Genomic DNA, 23,921 nt, shown 5'->3' with positions numbered 1-23,921 from the left:
TTAAAGCCTGAATACCTGTTGGGGAGGGGTGCAGCTCCTTGCCTTGCTAGAACATGTCCTGGGGGAAAATCTGGCATCACAAAGACTTGCTGATAAACCTGTGAAATCTGCTTTGCTAAGAGTGCTTTCATTCATATGATAAGGGTCTGAGAGGAAATGAGTATGTCTCCCAAAGTTTCTGCAACTCTCTTCGTGACAGACACTGACTCAGACTCTGAAGCCCTCAGATCTCTTTGAAATGTTATCTACTGTTTGATCCTTGCCACCCTGCATTCCTGTGTATTACAACCCAATAAAAGGCTATGGAGAAAGGCGCTTGGGGACTTTTTCTCTTCGAAGAAACTGGTCGCTGCTGGCCTTTGTCTCCCCTGAGAAACTGGCCACAGCCCACTCCTCCTCCCCAAACAGATCTCAGCATCTCTCAGTTATATTTATTCATTCATGCGTGTCCGTGGCACCGGGGGGACACTCGAGAAGTAGTCAGTCCCACATTTCTGGAGGTGGAGCTAGGATAAGTGCATTTCATCAACCGGTATATTGGTGGCATGAAGTATGAGCTTTGGAAATCAGAACACAAACAAGTTAATGCAGCCCTATAGGTCAATATTGTGCACTGGAAATGGCTTTTCACTGTATGTATTCTTTATATAGGTTTATTCACACTATTCTTTTTTATTGTTTGAAAATGTGATAAAATAGACATAACATAAAATTTACCATACCAATCATTTTAAGTGTACAGTTCAGTGGCATTCATGCTGCTGTGAACTAGAATTTTTTTAATTGTTTAGTAATTATTAGTGTAATGTCTGTTCTCTGCCTACCCCTGGAACACGTTTCTTGAATGTTAGATGTCCCGCATACCCAGACCAGTTCTTGGAACTAGAAGATGCTCCTTAGATATTTGTTAAGTAAATGAATATTTCAGGAACTACTAAAATTAGTTACCATGTAGTTCAGACCGGTCAGTGTTTGTCTTTGAGGCTGAGTGAACCAAAGCTGGAGCTCTGTCTCTCTCTTTGCTACAGCTCCCTTCCCCTTGGTAGTTACAAAAGGAAACACTTACAAATGTTTGTGCACTGACATTGGTTTTCCCAGAAAGAGTGGCCAGACTTTCCTGTACAATTCATATAGGGCGACCTTGTGCTTATTCTACGGAAGCCTTTCTTGCACTCACAGTTGACCAAGGTGCCAATTTTGTACGTGAGGGCTTTGTATGTGGCATGGCTGACTTGTGGTAGTTTGTGATGACAACGCTCTGCAAAGAAAAAAGAAGCATGTTAGGAGTTCAGGAAGGCCCAGGCAAACGCTCACATATTTAACTATGCAGTGATTTAATCGCCCAGTTCTTCATTTTATTTAAAGGATTTGTGTACACCCCACTTTTTCCTAGAAAGAAACTAAGGCTGTTGCCATTGTTCTTTAGAAACCTTTGTATGAGACACAGTTCAAAATTTAATTTCAACCAAATCCCTCTTTAGACTACAATATATTTCCAAGTAAATGAATAGAAATGAATATGGTTTTGTTCCGAATATGCCTCCTGCTGTGCAAGTAGAGAGAGGAAAAGCAAAAATAGGAGGAAAAGAAGAGAGAAAAGCTGTGTAAATTTAATTAAGGAACAAAATGTGTGTGTGAGTGAAATAAGAACTTTTCAGGAAATAAGCATTGTCTAACTTCTATAATTAGTGATTCTGTACCATTAAAAAATAGAAATGTAAAGTGCTTCTTCACTCAATGTCTAGTTAGTGTATATTTCTCATCCACCAACCCACCTGTGAGTTTTCCAAATCCTTCTACATGCTGCAAAGACCTGACCCTTTCTCAGCTCAAAAATGGACACTAGTTTTCCACACTTGATGCAGTGGCCAAATATTCAACTATTAAGGGGGAAAAGCATTGGTCTAATCAAAAAGATGACTTCATTACATATCTTGCAACAAGTTCTCCTGCCTCAAGAAACTAGATTTTTAGGAAAAAAGCCACCCACTGGATGAAAGCAGTGGATAGGAAGGATCATGGGAAACAAGAAAAGGTGAGAGAGCAGGGGCCTCTGTCACAGCCAGCCTCTCCATTCACCAGAATAGGCACTGAGTCTCAGCTGGTTGCCACACTCATTGCTAGCAGAGGACCGTCCGCCAATTGTTTATTAATTACTTGGGTCGTAGTGAAGCTTCTCTGTGCCCTCACAGTCTGCCCAGAGTCTTGTCATCCTAGAAGCCAACCTATCCAAGACTTAGGACACTCCTATTACCCCCAGGAACAGAAGGTGAGGGGACCATGGGCAGCTTGCCCCATGTCCATACAAGAAGGGACTAAATGAAAGCAATTTGAATGGTTCAGTGGGCCAGCAATTGTAGAGGAACATGTACCATAAGCACTCAATAAGTTCTGGTACTTAAAATAACATACTACTAAGACAAGAAAGCCAGCATGGTGGAAAGTGGAGAGATATGGTTTTCTAGATTATAGCTCTACCAGTTTACTAGCTATATAGCTTTATTATTTTTGCTTATCTAAGGTGTGGCTTCCTTTTCTGTATTGTGGCCATTATGATGATTATTTATAAAGAAATAGTAATTATTTCCTTTTCTGTATAGTGGGTATTATAATAATTATTTTACTGATTTGTTTTAAAGACTGTATGACATAACATACTAAGAAAATTTGCAGAGCACCTGGCATGAAATAGGAATAGGTAGTTGCTAGTTTGGTTTTCTTCCCTCTGTGCAGAAAAAGAGGATAGTGATTCACATCCTCTGGGGTGATGTTTATCCCTTAACTTCAGCAAAAGGGCATCTCTCTCTACTGCCCATATGATTAGTACCACTCTCTGGCACTTACCAGACATCAACACTAACCAACTTTTTAAGTATCAGATGGTGAATCTGTTTCTAAAACAAAATATGTATAATAATCAGCAGAGGAACATGGCAAGGACATTACCTTTAACTGCTGCTTTTCAACCTTGTACTAGAAGTCCTAGCTAATGTCACAGGAAAGAAAAGGAAATAAAAGGTATACAGACTGGGAAGGAAGAAAGGAAATTTTCTGTTTGCAGACATCACGACCGACTATGTAGGAAATCTGAAAGAACAGACAAAACAAAAACCCTTTTCATACTAATAAGCAATTATAGCAGGGTTACATGATACAAAGCTAATTTACAGAAGTCAATTGCTTGGCTATATAGCAGTAATGAACAAGTGAAAATTGAAATTGAAAACACAATAGCATTTAATTAGCACCCCCAAAATAAAGTGGATATAAATCTAAGAAAATATGTACCAGATCTATATGAGACAAACTATAAAACTCTGATGAAAGAAATTAAGGAAGAACTAAATAAATGAAAAAATATTCCACATTCATGGATAGGAAGATTCGATGTTGTCAATATGTCAGTTCTTTCCAACTTGAACTATAGACAATGCAGTCTATAGACAATGCTTGAACTATCCCAATAAAAAATTCCAGCAATGTGTTTTGTGGGTGTCAACAAGCTGGTTCCCAGGTTTGTATGGAGAAGCAAAGGGCTCGGAATAGCCAACACAGTACTGAAGAACAGAGTTGGAGGATTGACACTGCCTGACTTCAAGACTTCCTATAAAGCTACAGCAATGAACACAATGTAGAACTGGTGAAAGAATGGACAAAAAGATCTATGTGACAGAATAGAGATGCCATAAACAAACCTACGTGAATATGGTCAACTGATCTTTGAAAAAAGAACAAAGGAAATACAATGGAACAAAGACAGTCTTTTCAAGAAATGATGCTGGAACAACTGGATATTCACACACAAAAAGTGGATCTAGACAGAGCCTACGTCTTTCACAAAAATTAATTCAGAATGGATCACATACCTAAATGTAAAATACAAAACTATAAAACTCCTAGAAGATAACATAAGAGAAAGACCAGATAGCCTTGATTTTGATAATGACTTTTTAGATACAACACCAATGGCATGATCCATGAAAGGAAGAATTGAGAAACTAGATTTCATTAAAGTAAAATATTTCTGCTGTCAAAAGAATGAAAAGATAAGTCACAAACTGGAAGAAAATATTTGTAAAAGATATATTTGATTAAGAACTGTTATATAAAATATACAAAGAATGCTTAAAAGTAAAAAATACAAAAAATAACAATCTGATTTTAAAAATGGGCCAATCACCTTGGCTGCTGTAGTGAAGTGGATTGAGTACAGGCCCACAAACGAAAGGGTCACCAGTTCAATTGCCAGTCAGGGCACATGCCTGGGTTGAGGGCCAGATGCCCAGTAAGGGGCATGGGAGAGGCAACCACACATTGGTTTTCCTCCTTTTCTTTCTCCCTCCCTTCCCCTCTCTCTAAAAATAAATAAATAAAATCTTTTTTTTTTAAATGGGCCAATGACTTTAATAGCACCTTACCACAGAAAATGTATACATGGAAAATAAGCATATGAAAAGATGCTCCAAATCATATGTCATCAGGGAAATGTAAATTAAAACAATAATGTGATATCACTAGACACCTTGAGAATGGCCAAAATCCAGAATACCAAATGCTGGTGAGGATGTAGAGCAACAGGAACCATCATATGTTCCTACTATGGATGCAAAATGGTGCAGCCACTTTGAAGACAGTTTAGCAGATTCTTACAAAATTAAACTTACTCTTACTGTGCAATCCAATAATCATGCTTCTTAGGATTTACCCAAAGGATCTAAAAACTTGTGTCCATGCAAAAACTTCCGTCTATGCAAAAACTTGCACATGGATGTTTATAGCAGTTTTATTCATCATTGCCAAAACCTGGAAGCAACCCCATGGATATCCTTCAGCAGATGAACGGACGAGTAAACTGAGATACATCAGACAATGGTATATACTTCAGCATGAAAAAGTAATGAGCTGTCAAGCCATGAAAAGACATGGAGGAAACTTAAATGCATATTATTAAGTGAAAGAGGCCAATCTCAAAAGGCCTCATACTGTATAATTCCAACTCTACGATATTCTGGAAAAGGCAAAATTGTGGAGACAGTACAAAGATCAGTGGTTGACAGGCATTAGGGAGGGGGGCAGGATGTATACAAGGAGCACAGGGGACTTTTAGAGCAGTGAAAATACTCTGTACGTTACCATAATGGTGAACACATGTCATCATACATTTGTCTAAATTCATACAATCTGTAACACCAAGAGTAAATCCTAATGTCAACTGTGGACTCTGGGGGATAATGATGTGTCAGGGAAGGTTTATTGGTGTAACAACTTAGAAAGAGATAGCAAGGAGATAGACTTAAAGTCACTCATATCAGTAATTACATGAAACATAAATTAAAAGCCAGATACTTTCAGACTGGATAAAACAGCAAGGCCCAACTATATGCTATCTGCAAGGGAACACACTTTAAATATAAGGACAATGATAGATTAAAAATATGATATATTATGCAAAGGTGCACATAAGAAAGCTGGTGTGGCTACACACACACACACATATGTAAATGTCAGAAAGTAGATTTTAAAATAAGAAGCATTCACAGATGACTTGATTGTTTACATAAAATTAGTAAGAAATCTACAAACTAACTACTAGAACTTAGCAAATTTACCAGTCTCAATGTATAAAAATCATTTGTGGTTAGTTCTTTTGTCCTTTTTAAAAATTTATTTATTTATTTATTTCTAGAGAGAGGGGAAGGAAAGGGAAAAGAGAGGGAAGGAAACATCAATGTGTGGTTGCCTCTTCCACGCCCCCTACTGGGGACCTGGCCCACAACCCACACAAGTATCCTGACAGGGAATCAAACCAGTTACCCATCAGTTCTCAGGCCAACACTCAATCCACTGAGCCACACCAGCCAGGGCCACTTGTGGTTAGTTTTAAATACTGGAAGAAACCAATTATAAAATAAAAAAATTTAAAACAATTCCCTTTACAATAATATCAAAAGCATAAAATACTCATGAATAAATTTACCAAAAATTTGCAAGACCTCTAAATTGAAAACTGTAAAATATTGCTAAAATAAATTAAAGAGCCATATAAATGGAGAAATGTACAATGTTCATGGGTTGGAACATTCTTTTTTTAAGAAAAATATGTCAATTCATCTTAAATTTATCAATAAATTCAATGTACAATTACAATGTACAATTACAATTAAATTAAATTACAATTTTAAAAATCCAGCACACATCTGGGTAGAAATTTGGCAAGTTGATTCTAAAACCTCTTTGGAAATGGAAAAGACCTAGAATTTCTCAGACAATTTTAAACAGATGTACAAATTTGAAGGAGTCACATAATTTTATGTCAAGACTTTCTATAAAGGTACAGTGACCAAGGATACAGATTAGTAAAGGACTAACAAATAGAATAATAAAACAGAATAGAAAATTTAGAAATATCAAATAGATATTTCTGAATAACATATAAATTCAGCTGATTGTTTTACAAACACACCAGGGCAATTCAGTGAAAAAGGAAAAATGCTTCTAGAAGAAATGAATAAATATATAGTGAAAAAAGAACCTCACTCCATATAAAAAAACTCATTTTATTATATATCTAAACATTTATGTACTAGATCTGTATATCATAGATATAAACTTAAAACTATTGTGCTTCTAAAAGCAAATAAAGGTAAATAGTTTTGCAAGCTAGGTATAGGCAAAGAGTTCCTAGGGAGGACACAAAAAGCACTCACCATAAAAGAGAAGTAAATTAAAAACTTCTACCCATCCTAAGACATTAAGAAAATGGAAAAAATAAATGATAGAAATAGATTGGAAGAAAATGTTTGCAACATGTATATATGATAGAAAGGTTTGTATCCACATTATATAAAGAACTACAAATCAATACTAAAAGGCAAACAATCCAATAAATAAATGAGCAAAGACTTGAAGGATCACTTTTCCAAAGAACATAAATGATTATCAGTAAGCACAGGAAAGAGTGCTCAACATCAGTAGACAGGAAAAAAAAAAAAAGCAAATTGGAAACAACTATGACATAGTCCATTAGAAGAGGTAAAATGGATAAAAGAAGGATACTACCAAATGCTGGAGAGGAAGTAAAGCTACTGGAACTCTCTTGCATTACTGATGGCAATGTAAAATAATACCATTACTCTGGAAAATTGAAACTTTGTAAAGTGAAGTTAAATACATATCTACTCTCCATCTACGTATCTACTCTCCATTCCCAGATATTTGTCTAGGAGGAATGAAAGCATATATCTGCAAAAAGGCATGCAAAATATTTATAGTAGCTTTAAATAATCTCAAAAACATTATATTGAACAAAAGAAGATAGACAGGAAATACTACATTTTGTTTGGTTCTATTTATATGAAGTTCAAGAAAAGACAGACCTAGTGTACAGAAAGTAAGCAGGTTGCTTGTGGTGGGTGGGGACTGACTGGAGGGGGTGACAGAGATGTTGACTGTATGGGGGCACATATTTGCCAAAACTCATCAAATTGTATGCTTAACATCTGTGCATTTTGCTGTCAATAATTTTACCTCAAAATCATTAAGAAGTATACTTAGCAACTGTTGTAGTTATTAATTACCACAAATAATCAAGGGTTAACCTCAGATGCATTTGGAATCTGATAACTCAACCATGAACCAAGACAATTTCTAAACACATAAATTTGAAAAAAGGCATACAGATGTCCTTAAAAACTCTTTAATTATGTAATAGCATGCCTTTTCTAAGTAAGGCCATGGAAATTTCCAGAGTCATTATGAATTAGCCTGAGTATCTGAGGAGTTCATGTGGGGATGAGGGGAAGTTCCAGAACTTCTTACTGCCATAGATTTTCCTTTCATAAAAGCATCTTTTCTGTAATTCAGAAACACTGAATCTTCTCTGGCCTATAGCTAAGAACCAGTAATGAGCTAGACTATAATTCTTTTCCCTAATATGCCTTACCAAGGGTGTTCCAAATCCCACCTGAAGAAAGCGGGAGGGAGAGTACGTGGGTAGGGTAGCCCCGGAGGTTTGTTTCTTTTTACTCTAATGGGAATAAATCTGGACTATTTTTTGGCCCTTCTCAGTAGGGTGTCATAAAAGAAACAGCAGTACATCTAAAAGAAAAAAAAAGGAATTGAAAGTACTTTGTCTATCCTGAAGTCTTGCAGAGAAATAATAAATAATTCTATTTACATGACTCAACAAAATGTCTCTAAATCTTCTTTCCCTGTATTATCCCTTAAAAATGTTTTCCCACACAGAATAGCATCTTTGCTTATTCTGTGCATGTACTCACTAAAAACTTTGAGAATTCTTTCTTGAAATTCAGCTAACAGGGAGGCTTTTCTCTGCCTTTCCTCTTGTACCTGTCTTTCCCATTTCCACCAGTGGCTCTGACTCTTTAGCAAAAATTGGTCTGTGCTCTCAGCTCTACCCATTGCCCTCACTTGCACCACAGTGGGCCTGGAGGCTCAGGAGGCAAAAAAAAATTTTTCTTTAGAAGGTGGGAAGGGAAATCTTTTTCTCTCTGCAATTTTTAAGTATCCGTACAAGTCTGGATGTAGATGTCATTTTCTCTCCTGAGAGTATTTAAAGTGTCTGCTGCCAATGGCTACGTGCCTGTGAAGGGTGCCAAGAAGATCCCCAGCCCCCAATCCCTGCCCACTCCCCATCCGATTGCTCATGAGGTGCTACAAACCATCCTTCATTTAGTCATCCTTTCCTTAGGGCTTTCTCTCCTTCAGCACCCTCTTTCCAGTGCTAGCTTTAGATCATTTATCATTAACTCTTTGGTAGGAACTTAATCATGTCCCCTCAGATTCATATATTGAAACTAACTCCCAGAACCTCAGAATTGACTATATTTAGAGAACCAGCCTTTAAAAAGGTAATTAAGATTAAATTAGGTCATACCTGGCTGGTGTGGTGGATTCAGTGCTGCCCTGCAAACCAAAAGGTTGCTGGTTTGATTTCCAGTCAGGGCGCATTCCTGGGTTGCGGGCATGCAAGAGGAAACCACACACTGATATTTCTTTCCCTTCCTCTCTCTCCAAAAGTGAGTAAATAAAATCTTTAAAAAACAAATTTAAAAAAAGATTGCGTTCAGTCATATGGGTGGACCTTGGTACAATCTGACTTGTGTCTTTACAAGAAGAATTTTAATTTGGACATGCAGGAGATGCCAGAGATTCCCAGAGAAAAGACCCCATGAAGAGGCAGCACAAGGGTGGTGTCTGCAAGGCAAGGAGAGAGGCTTCAGGGGAAACCAGCCCTGCCAGCACCTTGATCTTGGACTCCCAGCCTCCAGAGGTTTAAAAAATAAATTTCTGTTGTTTAAGTTCCTAAGTCTGTGGCATTTTATTATGGTAGGCTGAGCAGACCAATACCACTCCTTAATGTAAATTAGTTTATACAACCTTCTGCTCTTTGTTAACTAGTTGAGGTTTGGAGTAGAAAACGGAAACAGGTTCTTCCCAAGAAGGGAAAGATCTGGATTCCCAAAGAATTATAAGGGAACTAAACACATGAGAAGGGTGGTGGACTGGGAGTAAGAGATAGAGAAAGAGAAGGAAGAAGGTTGGCATATCACTAATATGTGACATTTGTATATGATTATTTGGTTCCAAAGGACTTTCACATTAGCATTTCATCCTGACAACAGTGTTTGAGGAAAACGTCACCTGTATTTCACAGATGAGGAACCAGAATCTCACAGAAGATGTGTGTCTCACTCAAGGTCATCCTCAGAACTTAAACTCAGACCCAGTACTATCAACTCCCACAGATGACAAGTGTTTTTGGCTTCCCAGGTTTGCTGTGGCTGTCTTGTGCACCCCACTGGTGCTTCCACTGTGCTTCCTGGCCTGTGTGAGCTTGACTTTTCCAGGAAGAAAAGGCCAAACCACCAGTTAACCCAATTTCAACCTCCTACTACAACTTGGACCCCCACAGGGCCAGAACTGTTTCCTAGTCCCGTTAGCAGCCATTTGCAACACCTGATATCTACACAGATGAGTACAATATTTGCTGATTGAACCAACATGGCCTTACTTTATTTCTTATAAAAGTGAGGTCTGGATTAAACCAAAGCCAGTCCCTTAAAACCATCATTGTGATAAAATTTATTTTTGTGGCAGTGCGTTTGGAAAACTCAGAGTTCATTTTCCAATTAAGTAAGTGATATAAAGACATATCAAAAGACATGGATATGTTTATAATCATTGATCCCAGAATCCCACTACAAGGATCATGTTCTAAGCAACCAATTCAACAGGAAGGAGAGCAAAGATGTTCAGTGATTGCTCTTGTTAAACCACAAACATAAATACCATTGATTGTGCCATAAACAAAAATGGTTAAATAAGAGAAATCAGTGTGTTGTGACATTATGCAAATATTAAAAATCATTATGATGGTGCCTGAGAAATATCTATGATATAAGGTTAGATAGAGTCAGAAGATATATCTGGTATGTGGACCGAGATGGTGCTGTATTATTTTTAAAATAAAACTGGACACAAAAAGTGATGCAAAATTTAGTTAGTTCTCTGCATCAGTGCAAAGAAGCTCTTTAACTTAAATGTAGTTAACCTAATCATTCCATCCTCAGTTCTAGGGCCTGAAGAAAGACTCTGCAAAAGGAAAACTAGAGAGAGAGAGAAGAAAGAATTGAGGAGGAGGGGGAGGCAGAGGAGAAAATGATAGGTAAAGATTTTCAACAATCTTGTCCTTAGTTCGTATTTGCTTTAATGTTTGTCTCAACCTAGCTTCTTTAACTTCCTAAATCAACACCTTCCCCGAGTCACAATTTCTTTTCTGATTTGTATGTCTCTTCTATTGAACACAAGATTTTCTCTTCAGTTAATATTATTGTAAAACAAGATCTATGGGTATCAGTAAATACTTGATTAAAACATTTAAAAGGTGTCTGCTACTTATACTTGTAAGTGGAGTAAAACTTCAGATTTCTTACCTGGTGTTGGGAGATGGGGATAAGTAAGTGCTCAGAGCTTGAAAAGTGGGGCTTCCAGTAGGGACTCTTATCATAGGTGCAGAGGTACATTGATGTGGCCTTACATTTTAGCTCTTACACCTTTTATGTGGGCAGTGGGAAAAGGAGACAACCAACACTTATCATTAATCCTGAAAATCCTGAGGGCTTCACCATCCACTAAGTGTTAAACTGGGCTCTTCTGGTGTTGAAAATGTTTTGTATCTTATTTTATAATTTTTCTATGAATTGTAATTTGAAAGACGCAGACAGGATCCCAGAATTCCACTCCCTTGTCATACCCCATCTCCATCACTGTCTTGAAATATTATCCTGGGTGCATCTTACCTTGGGATATTTGTGGATTTGTTGCCTCATAATCAGCTGAAGTGTGACTCTGTAGGTATTTTTGGCTTCTTCAGCTGACACTAGTGATAATAACTGAGAGTCACTTTCCTCTGGCTTGTATCACCAAAGAGATCTGGGAGAAAGGTGGATGAGGGTGAGGGGCTCTTAAACACTCTTCTCTTTTCACTGCTGGCTTTTTGTTGTTGTTGATTTCCCTCCAATGGATTGCTGGGGACTCAAGTTCTACATCTCACTTACTATGCCCATGCTGTGCTGGGCAAGATTAGGCATATGTAGGATATACAGTGACAGATTTAGGGGTTCCAACCAGCTTCCTGTCTCCCAGGTATCTGCTTTCTCCTTTCAAGTGTTAGATCATATCATCAACCACCCATCACTATTCCCAGAGGAATGAATGTGCAGCTTCTACTGCTTGTGTTTCAAATAAAAGACGAGAAATGTAGTGAATTGAGGTGCTCTCTTTTCTTCCTGTGAGTGGCCTCACCCCACAGTAAGAAGGACAGGAGCCGAAGATCCAGGAGTTCTTAACCAGCTTTGGAATCCTGATACCCTTTTATTTTGTTTTGCCAACTCTCCCTGTATTTTTTATCCTTTTATTTTTTTAAATGAAATAAAACTAAAATGAGTTTTGTGCTGAAATATTTTTGTGTCTCTAGAGTTAACTAGAAATATGACACTTGGAGGTCATTTGATCTGGGAGAGTGATGTCTAAGTTCTCTCCAACCAGTAGGGCTTATGTCTATGTTGTTCACAGCCATGCTTCTCAAACTTTCATGTGCACACTTTAACAAGTCCCCTGGGGGGGGTCTTGTTAAAATGCTCATTTGGATTCCCTAGGCAAGTGTGGGGCTAACAACATCTGACAAGCTCCCAATTGCTGCTGGTGCTGCAACCACACACTTGAAATAGCAATGGCTTGGGTAGCCTCCCTCTCCAGCTGCCCTCTTCCTAAGGACCACCTCCCCTAGTAGACAGACAGCAGGGGACCTCAGGTGCTATGCAACCTGCGGACAGCATCCTGTTCCCAGGCACTTCAATCAGTGTCTAAGATGGTGCAGTGAAAATTTCCTTCACTGGAGGAAAGATGGGTGGGTGTAATCCAGTTGTGGGCTAGGTAACTTTTTTTTGTCCGATGTTGTTTGAAATGAGAAAGGATTCATCTGGCTCTTGTGGTCTCTGTGAGCAACATGGAAGATAAAGGAAAGGAAAGGGCTTCAAAAGGATGTGGACAGAGTCTGAGATAAGATTCTTTGCTCTGTGGGTAAATCAAAGTCAAGCTATATTTACCTACAGCCCAGCTAGCACTGTTTCCAAAACTGAGTAAAAGCTTCATCTTTGTGCCTCTCCACTTTTCCATCTAGGGTGTCCAGCCTTTTGGCATCTCTGGGACACACTGGGAGAAGAATACTCTTGGGCCACACATTAAATACACAAACACTAACAAACACCTATTAGCAAAAAAAAGTTTTAAGTAAATTTACAATTTTGTGTAGGTCTGCATTCATAGCCATCCTGGGCCACATGCAGCCTGCAGGCAGCAGGTTGGACACCCCCGATGGGAATGAACATTAGAATAACTTACTGAGCACAGAAAGTTCTAGATAATTATTTACTAAACTCTACACAGGGGCATAGAAGTACATCAGAAGCTTGGGGCACTTGATAAAGAAATGACCTAGTTCTTGACCTAAAGCCATTCATCTCTGTCAGATCTAAGAAGAACCACAATGCTGTACCTAATGTCAAATGTAGTATACAACTTCCTTAGGAAACCCAACAGTGAAAACCAAATGTTTCTGGTGCAAAATACCATAGAATATGTCGAATATAACTCTTACTGGGATCCTAAGATCCGAGAGCTTAGAAAAACCCTAAAGATCATTTAGGTCAACCTCCACATGTCGTGGCTGAAGAAACAGGCTGTGCGTCATTCTTCAAGTCGTGGGAACCCTGAGTCCCAGCTCTGTGCTTGCCCATCATGCAGAATCATAAACTTCGGGAACAAGTGTGCTTTTCACCCAGCAGTGCAGTCTTTTTTCTGCTGAGAAGTACAGCTGTGTCTAAACTATTTGGGTCACTGCAAAGTGTTTGCGAAATGTGGTTTAATTCAGATCATTATCTTTGAAAAGTCCGAGAGCTCAGGGCCTCCCATTGGGGCCATTTATGTAATAGTAACTATGTTATATGAGCCTGCCTGTGTGCTTCTCCTCTGTCTAGACTGCCTTTAGTGTTTGCTACACCCCTGAAAGGTAAATACTGTCATCCCGATTTTACACAGCAGGAGGGAGATTGAAATTCAGAGAAAGGTGGTGGGACAGAAATTATGAGAAATCCTACTATTGCTGCCCTTTTTTCTGCCTTTAAAATTTTTTCACTTTCACTTTAAGGAAATTCTTTCAAGTAGCAAACTTAAATGTGTCAAGAAGGAGAAAGGATGAAGAGGACAGAAGTGCGAGTAAAAGGTGTACATGGACCTTAGGAAACTATAAAAGTCCAGAGGCTGATGTCACTGGCTTTGTGCAGAAATGAGATTCAGAATATTGAACAAGCAGGCTAGCAGGGTCAGGAGCAAATGTGAAAGGGTGCCAATGTAGGATGACATAGAGGGTCCTGGAGCCCCCCCCAGCCCTCCGTGGCTAAGCATTAACACTTTAGTTGCTGATGTGTAGGAGGTGCCAAGGTCATTTGAGAGGCTCAAAGCAGCAGATATTTATCAACAAGCTTGGAAGTATTTAAATTTTTTAACAACCAATATGACTAAGGCAGTGATTCTCAAACCATTTGTCATCAGGACACTTTTATACTCTTAAATGTGACTGAGAACCTCCAGAAGCTTTTATTTTTGTGGGTTATCCCAATCATTGTTTACCATATTTGAAATTAAAACAGAATACTAAAAGTATGTACTCACCAGGTAATTCATTTTACAATAACAATAATGAGCCATTACACTAACAATAATTTTTATGAAAATGACTAAAGTTTCCAAAATTTAGTGAGAAGAGTGGCATTGTTTTACATTTTTGCAAACTTTTAAATTTCTTCACTTAATAGAAGAGAGATTCTCACATTCATTTCAAGCTACTGTAATATGTTGTTTTGGTTGAAGTACATGAAGAATTCAGCCTTTTACAGTTAAAAAAAGGGAAAAGTATTTTGATAGCCTTTTCAGATAATTGCAGGTATCCTTTGATATTAACTCAATAGGTGGTAGTTTCTTCATTGTAGGTTGCAGATCAATGATTTATTAGATTAGAACCCATGGGTCTGTCTTGAACTTTGAATGAGTCTTGTGCTTATACCTGATTTTGAATCAGTCATTTGGGGTGGGGGATGGTTCACTGAGTTATACAGAGCTTCTAAATATCGACACATTCATTATATAATACCTACAAATCAGATTTGTTAATGTCACCTCTGATCTTATCAGAAAAATCTTTTAAGCATTAAAAAATAGTCAAGCTCACAGTGGAAATACAAGTTTTTCAAAAATTTTAATTGTGCCCAAATTTGATCATTTTATCAGAATTTATCAGTTATCATTATGAAATCTGAAAATTTATCATAATAAATAGTATGATTGTTTTCCCTGGAGTTGGCAGGCTTACTGTTCAATTTCAAGAAATGCCTGCAGACCATATATATTGAGAATTTCTCTACTAGGGTATACAAGGTGAATATTAGTTTTGCTCCTTAGTTTCCTGAATGTTACATATTTTTGCATTTGCTGGAAATGTCACAGTATTAGAACTAATTCCAAGATTCACATATGACAAGTTGTTTAAAAATCTGTTATATTCTATTACACATTTGGTTCAGTTAACTTCTCTAAAATCTATGTTGATTATATCAAAATACAACTCTATTCCTTTTAAAGAGATCTATACTCCCTGAGTAGTAGAAAATTAGCATGAAATTCCAGCCTCCTCCCACAAACCCACCCTGGAGTGTTTCAGGAGAAAAAGGGGTCTGAAGAGATCTACGAAACTAGTACAGACACAGTGGAAAGTGGCTGGGTCTTTCTTTTAGTTTGTGTTTGCGTGTAGGACGGGGGTCCCCAACTCCAGGGCCTTAGACCAGTATGGGTCAGTGGCCTGTTAGGAACTGGCCTGAGAGGGTAGCCCACTTGAGCTCCTCCTCCTGTTTTGTCCTCCCTTTCCCCATCCCACCACCCTTGGAAAAACCGGCCCCTGGTGCCAAAAAGGTTGGGGGCTGCTGGTGTAGAAGACTTGAGGCAGCCAAGATTAGGGGGATGGGAAGCCATGCAGAGTTTTTAATTTTGTCCTTATCTCTCCCTTACACTTCCTTCTCTATCACCTTTCTAACACAGAAAATCAGCAACCAGACCAACACGAGCAGGGTGGAATGGGTTTACCCAGGGGCAACTTTAAGTATAGCTGGGTGAAAAGAGGAAGAGTGACAGACATGGGGACTGGCTGATCCCTGGGCATTCTCTCCTCCTTTTGCTCTCTTTGTGTCCAAGGCTGGGTGAATACCACTGAGAAAGCTCTTGGAGAAGCACAGAGCCCTTCTCTGCCAAGAGGCTTCCTGAGAGAGATGATGTGGTCAAGGTGGGAGGGGAAGACAAATTATAACAACAGATTTCTTTGGCCTGAAGAATGTTCTGTCCCCTCCCAATTTTAATTCAGCATCTGTCCACATCTGGAGCCCAACCTTTGCCCCTTCTCATATGACATTTGGATTGAAATCCCTAGGAGGAATGATCTCATGGGAAAATAAAAGGAGTGATGATTGCCACCATTAGGAAGGAAAGAACAACAAACTGAAAAGCTTACATTTGCCAAAGCAGAATAAATAGAACAGAATAAATGAGAATTTTTGACAAGCTTTTAATATCCTAACAGGGATGAGAGAGAATATGGAAACTATGAGGCAGGAACTAAAAAACATAGGGATTGGTTAAAAGAGCTAATATAAAGGACTCACAGATGGATTGAACATGAATGTAGCAGTGACATGAATTAAGAGTTTGACAGATCTTTTTTATTGAGAAACTTTCAAAAAGTATCAGGCAGGGTCCATGACAAATCAGGTGATGCAGAGACTAGAATTAGATGTGTCGCCATCTCTCGATTTGTAAGCTTATTCTATAGTTTTGTCAATTTTTGCTTTATATATATTCAAGCCATGTTATTGGTTGCATACAAGTTAATATGTCCCTGGTGTATTGAACTTCTGTCAATATTAACTGACATTTGGATTTTTATTAATTTTCTTAACCACAGAGTTGGTCCATTTATATTGATGCATAAAACTACTAATGCATATGTGTTAATTTTTATCATGTTACTTTCTTCTAGTGATGTATTTCAAAGGGAAAAGTAATGAGCCCAGAAAGAAAATAAGAATTGCAAGAAGAGATTGTGAGCAAAGGTAAAAGTAAACTTGTGAGTGAATCAAAATCAATATTGATGGTATATAACTATCAAAATGTTTGTTTTGTGAGGTTAAAAGCTAGAACTAAAATTCTGGAAGTCAGAAAGGTGAGTAGAGTTAAAGCATTCTAAGGCTATTTATATTTGTAAGGAGGATTATGATATTGATTAAATCGGAAATGTTTAAATTCTGGGTTCATGTTAAAAATTTGAAAATGATATCTAAAATGACAGAGTAAAGTAAATACCTTAAAACTAGTAAAGAGAAAAGGATTAAATTGAGTAAAAACTCAATTAAGAGGAAAGAAGGGAGGAAAAATACATAGAAAGAGAAGAGCAAAAATAAAATAGTGGAAATCAATCCAAATATATCAACTATAGGAACCAATAAAATGGATTAACTCTGCAGGTAAAGAAAAATAATTTAAAATATAAAGTTATGTGATGTTTACAAGAGACATGCTTAAGCATAAGAGCTCTGAAAGTTTGAACCTAAAAAAGAATAGGCAATTACAATCCAAAAGAATGTTGTATTAATATCAGACTTAAAGGCAAAAACAATAATAGAAGTCCAGAAGTCAGTACAAACTGTTAAAGGAATATAAGCTTTAAAATATACTAAGCAAACACCAAGAAAATGAAAATTCTTTACTTCTATAGATTGAATAACATAGCTTCAAAATGTATGAAGAAAATATTGATGGAGAATAAGTTTATAAGTCTACCATCATAATGAGAGATTTTAACTAAGTCTTCCTTTGTGGTTGATGAATCAATCAGAAAAAATTAAGAATATAAAAAAATTGACCAACACAATTAACAAAGTTGATATAATGGGCAACTCTGGGAAACTACAACAAAAGCAGAATCCACTTTTATTTCATGAATAAATGAGACTACATTTATATGATAGTCAAGGCATTGAAGGCCAACTAGGAACATAAAAGAGGGTGTTTGTGGAGAAAGTGAAAGTCTAAATAAAGAATAGAGAGAAGGAAAATAACAATGAGAGAGGGATGCTATGTAGATGCATGAGAACAGTGTACCATGAACCAATAATAATGATTAAGTCAACTCATGATCTAACTGTAAAATGAATGAATGAGTAAATAAAATTAAAACCAAAGCAAAGGTTTAATATAAAATCAGTGGCTCTCCAGAGCATGGTAAGGTGGCTCGAAAAACATTGAGAGGTTTTTCTATTATAGCATTAAGGATGATTGTTTCTAATAATGTGTTCCAGCTCCCAAGATGAAAGACTTGCTCAAAAGGTCTTTTCCTGGGAGAAGCCATACCCAGATATTGTGGTAGAAAAATGGGTAAAATCATATGGTATTTGATCTCACCTATAAGTGGAACCTAATCAACAAAACAAACAAGCAAGCAAAATATAGACAGAGACATTGAAATAAAGAACAATCTGAAAGTAACCAGAGGGGTGGTGGAAGGGAGATAATGGGGGAAATATGGGGAAGGGTTGTCAAGGAACATGTATAAAGGACCCATGGACAAAGCCAAAGGGAGGTATGTTCAAGGGTGGGAGGTGGGGGTAGGGGAGGTAGGGGAAAGTAGTTGGAGGAAAATGGAGGCAAATATACTTAAACAACAATTTTTTAAAAAAAAGAAGGAAAGAAAAATAGAGAAAAGAGGGAAAATTATTTCTCCCTGGATGTGAATTGCTTCTGGTTGTTTAAAAAGGAAACTTAAATTATTTTGAAACCCAAGAAAGAGATAATTATCAGCATTGAGTTCCTAATGGATTTGTAACAGTATTACTCTTCAAAGGATACTACTGATATGACTCAAGTACTTTACAACTGACAGTGAACTAGATTGCAAAGTAGACCATAGACGGCACTACTGCACTACGTGTCAAGCCCCTGCTGAACACATGGCCTCACCTGGGGATTAGCATGAACAACAGAGATGGATCTGCCCTCAGATTCATCTGCAGAGGGCAGATCTACCTCTGCTCTTATGGATCTTGTATTCTAGACAGATATTATGTTAAGATAAATATTAAATAAATTTTACAAATAAGCAAACAGACGTGAAATGTTAAAAAGATGTAGTATAAGCTACTGTCAAAGTGTTTTTATATTTGATGTTTTTCCCATTAGCTTTATTTGATATTGACATCCTGTTTATGATTGATGATGTGAATTCATTTTGGTCCCTTATGGACTATTCATCTAATGACAATGACAATGACTAAGTATTCATAACCCAAGAAGATAACTAAAAAAATGAAGATAAACACCAAAAGAAGCCATCAACAAGACAAAAAGGCAACCAACCAAATGGGAGAAGATATTTGCAAACAACACCTACAATAAGGGATTAATATCCAAAATATGTGAAGAACTCATACAACTTAACAACAAAAAAGCTAATTAAAAATGTGCAGAGGACCCAAACAGACACTTCTTCTGAAAAGACACATCAATAGCCAACAGACATATGAAAGTATACTTAACTTCAGTAGCTATTAGGGAAATAGAAATCAAAACTACAATGAGATGCCACCTCACACCTGTTGGAATGGCTATAATTGACAAAACTGGTACAACAACTGTAGAAAACAATATAAAGTCTCCTCAAAAAATTAAGTATGGAGTTGCCATATGACCCAGCAACTCCTCTTCTGAGTATCTATCTGAAAAATTTGAAAACATTTATTTGCAAAGATATATGCACACCTATGTTCACTGCAACACTATTCACAGTGGCCAAGACATGCAAACAACTGGAGTGATCAGTCATTTGGGGAAAAAAACAGCTGGAAGCCACAAGATGTAGACATTTATACAATGAAATATGCTGACCCATAAGAAAAGATAAAATACTGCCACATGTGACAACACGGGTAGATCTTGAGAATATTATACCAAGTGAAATAAGTCAGGTGGAAAAAGTCAAGAATTATATGATTTCACTTATATGTAGGCTATAAAACGGAAGCAACAAATCTATAAACAACAAACAAACCAAAACTCATAGAAACAGACAACAATATGGTGGTTACCAGAGGGAAAGGGGGATGGGATGGAGGTAGTAAAGGGTAAAAGGGTGAAATATATGGTAACAGGAGATTTGACTTTGGGTGGTAAATACACAATGCAATACACAGATGATATATAATTGTACACTTGAAACCTATATAAATTTACTAACTGATGTCAGCCAAATAAATTTTTTAAAATGAAGCTGTAATCCCTGCCTCCATGTCTTTGTAATTTAGTAAAGAAGATAAGGATAGTTACGCAATATTATGGCAAAGCAGAAAAGTGATAACTGGTAGAAAGAAAAGAACAAATGCAAAGTGATATGAACTCCCAGAAGGAAGCCATTATTTTCATATGATAGGTAGGACAGTGGAAAGAAAGTTATGGAAATAACGACTCTGTGAGCGCAGTCTGGAAGGATTAAAAGCATTTTCCAGGCACAGATTGGCAGAATAGCATGACAAAGGCAAGGTGATGTGCAGGAGAAATACTGTGTATGTATGAGAAATTTTGAGTGGACTCATTTAGTTCAGGTAATCATTGAGGCTGAGCACTCAAGATATTTAGCAGAGAAAGCAAGAAGGAAATTGTTAGAAGGAAATCATGGAGGAAATCATGTGAATGTTATCAGGGAGCCATTTGAAAATTTATGACTGTGGAATGCTGTACTCAGGTCTATTTTTTGAGAGGAACATTTTTTGGCAATAGTGTACAGATGGCTAGTTGCAGGCAGCAGTAGGGTAGACAGAGGTGGGAGGTGGAGTGACCAATTGGGCTCGTGCTTCTAAAACTTTCGTGTGCATGAGTTACATGGGAAAATTTATTAAAATGCAAATTCTGATCCAGAAGGTCTGGAGGGGGCCTGAGAACCTGCATTTCTCTGAGAGATTGTTGATGCTGTTCCTACCACAGTTTGAAGGGTAAGGAATTAGTAGGTCATTGTAATAGGCTGAGTGAGAGCTAAGGGGAGTCTTGAGAATGGGAAAGAGCAGAGGGGACAAGTAGATTGGAGAGATGGGAGAGAAGAGATATTAGTATGACTGTACGACCACTGGCAGGTGGGGAGCAAAGGAAGAGGAAAAATGAGAGATGGCATCATGGATCTCAAAGGAGCAAAGACAGTTGCTGGTGTTGTCAATAGAGTAGATGTTGGTGAGGTAAGAAATGTGAACACTTTTAAAGAAGAAAACGCTTTGTCCTCATTTTAAAATGTCAAGTGTTTAGCAACGATGACCTTGAGTTTAGAACCTGTTGGCTGATTTGGATCTACCACCTAAGTGTTGAAGGAAAGCAAATCAGTTTTGAGTATTAAAGGCTCAAGTCTTCTTCCATTTTCACTCACTGGTTCACTGTAGTCTCACCTTGAATGTTTGTCCGTGAGATAGAGTAAGAAGAATCTCTCCTAAGTCCCTGGTTAAATTTCACAGTGCCTTACACGGATCTACTCCCCTGGAGGAAATTCCCATGGGAGGTTAGGAAGAGTACTGTGTAATGGGAGACTGCTTTGATAGTTGGGTGAAGTTTGTAAGAATTTGATAACCCTTACAGGGGCTTTCCTAGCTTGAAAAAATGTAATATTATCTTTTGGCAGACAGATTTTTTTAAAGTTTATGTAAGATTTTTTATGACATGCTTTTGAAAGGAATTCCTATCTTATTCATAGATGAGGAAATGTAGCCTAACAGTCTGTCTGATTAGCTTATTCAAAGTTATACAGTTAGTAGTGCAGAGCCAGTGCCAGAAGTTAAAAGATTAGGCATTGTTCTGCATTCTAGTGCCACCCCAACTCTAGTGATACTACAAATTTGGTCAGGTAAAGTATTTGCTTCTTGGCCCTTTTTCACTTACCTACTACTTTCTCCCTTGTTTTTGAAGTTCCTCAACATTCTTTTCAATACCTCAAAATGGGCCCATCTTGACTCATCATGTCCTCTGGTTTCTCTTTCCACATAAAATATATTCCTGATCACTTTAAAGTCGACACCAGTGTGCCTTGTATCACTTCTTCTTTATAGCCCCCGGAGCTGTGCCCTCTCAGCTGTCCCTGCTGCAGCATCCCCATGCCCACCAGATGCCCTCCTCAGCCTATAAACATCACAATTACTTAAAGTCCCCCCAATCAATCATTATTTCTTTTCTTCCTAGTTCAGTATTTCATAAGAATTGTTCACCTCATCATTTCTATTTCCTGCCAACCCATTCATTCCATAACTGTTCAGTGTGTCTTCTGCTTCCACTGGAAATATATTTTTCACAGCACACCAATAAGTTACCAGTCAAGCTTCTTGTCATATCTAATGGTTCTCATTCTCCTCAACATTTGGTTAGCATATGCTTCCAAATTTAACTCTTCCTTTTTGAAATTTCACTTTTGGTATCATAAGGCATCATGATCCCTTGGTTGCTCATCTCTTTGGCTTTCTTTCTCCTAAGGTACATTATACTCTTGTTTTATAAATTTCCTGACCCAAGATTTCTCTATTACTTATATCTTACATTAGGATGTTACATTTGTCACAGCTAACTAATCAATATGGGCACATTATTAACTAAAGTTTATACTTTATTCAGATTTCCTTAGTTTTCCCCTAATCTTTTTTTTTTTCATTGTTCCAAGATCCCATCCAGGGATCTGAATTACACTTAAGGGTCATGTCTTCTTAAGCTCCCCTTGGCTATGGAAAAGATATGATAGTTTCTCATTTTCCTTTCTTTTTTTTTTTTTATGACATTGACAGTTTTGAAACACTGGTCAAGTATTTTGTAGGATGCCCTACTACTGGAATTTGTCTGATGTCCTTGTCAGGATTAGACTGGAATAAGAAGGATGATAGCTTTCATGAGATTCTCAAATTAATCCATGACCAAAAAATTGTTACGAATGGTTCAGTCTAGGAGTTTCCCAATGATGTGACCTTGGCTCTTATCATTCTATTCTTTCTCAGAAGTCTCATCATTTCAGTCCTCACCTCTACTTTGTGGCTTTCAAATGATAAAAAAAAAAATGTAAGATTTATTGAGGACTGAACAATAAACAATTTCCAAGAATAATTTCTCGACAATTTCCAAGAATAATTTCTCAATGATTTCCAAGAATAATTCTAAGCCCTTTACAGATATCATCTAATTTAATTCTGAAAACTATACTATGAAGTAAATACTGTAAATAGGACTGCCATTTATAAAATGAGAGACATTGAGGTCCTGGTAGGTTTGATAAATTCCCTGAGGCAATCCCTAACAAGGTCACACAACTACAGTAATAGAGCTGAGAGTCTTGTCTAGGCTTCAGAGCTATGTTCTTAGTAATGATGCTATGCTCTCTCTTCCAGATCCATATCTCTATCCCTGAGCTCCACCACCACTCTGTGCCCTTTTACTTTCTACTTCCTCTGTCCGCTGGTACTGCAACTCTGTTTAAAACTTTATTCCTAGTCTTCCAGCCAAAAAGTAGTGTAGGTGGATACACTTTGCCTTCTCACACAATCAAAAGAAGGACAATAACAAATTTAAACACAAAATACAACCAGAACTGCCAGAAGATTGAACTGTATGGAAGTGCAACAACCAAGAAGTTAAAGAAGAAACATTCACCTAGACTGGTGCACCAAGACAAAGAAATATGGCCCAAATGAAAGAACAGATCAAAACTCCAGAAAAAGAACTAAGTGACGAAGAGATGGCTAACCTATCAGATGGCGAGTTCAAAACACTGGTCATCAGGATGTTCATAGAAATGGTTGAGCATGGTCACAAAATAGAGGAAAAGGTGAAGGCTATGCAAAGTGAAATAGAGACAAATATAGAGAGAACCAACCATGAAGGGAAGGAAACCAGGACTCAAATCAATAATTTGGAGCAGAAGCAAGAAATAAACATTCAACCAGAACAGAATGAAGAAACAAGAATTTTTTTTAAAAAATGAGAGGCTTAGGAACCTCTGGGACAACTTTAAATGTTCCGACATTCAAATTGTTTGGGGTGCCAGGAGGACAAGAGGAAGAGCAAGAAATTGAAAACTTATTTGAGAACATAATGAAGGAGAACTTCCCCAATCTGGCAATGGAACTAGACTTCCAAGAAGTCCAGGAAGCTCAGAGAGTCCCAAAGGAACTGGACCCAAGGAAGCACACTCCAAGATACATGATAATTATATTACCCAAGAATAAAAATAAGGA

At 37.5% G+C, this 23,921-nt stretch overlaps 1 protein-coding gene across 3 annotated transcripts in view; it reads right to left on the bottom strand.

Annotated features, from left to right (window-relative positions):
• IL2RA (interleukin 2 receptor subunit alpha) overlaps positions 1 to 23,921 on the bottom strand; it is a 57,661-nt gene that overhangs the window by 14,722 nt on the left and 19,018 nt on the right. For 2 of the 3 annotated variants that reach the window (XM_037143546.2, XM_037143547.2), the window contains exon 2: positions 1,067 to 1,258. In XM_037143546.2, coding sequence (XP_036999441.2) covers positions 1,067 to 1,258 — 192 coding nt within the window. The remainder of the gene's footprint in view (positions 1 to 1,066; positions 1,259 to 23,921) is intronic. The other variant, XM_037143548.2, reaches the window with a different exon arrangement.

Source organism: Artibeus jamaicensis, unplaced genomic scaffold (assembly GCF_021234435.1).
Source record: "Artibeus jamaicensis isolate MK-2021 breed Jamaican fruit bat unplaced genomic scaffold, CSHL_Jam_final contig_426, whole genome shotgun sequence".
NCBI lineage: Eukaryota > Metazoa > Chordata > Mammalia > Chiroptera > Phyllostomidae > Artibeus > Artibeus jamaicensis.
The sequence above is the reverse complement of the archived record's forward strand: the minus strand, read 5'-3'. Positions and strand labels throughout refer to the sequence as shown.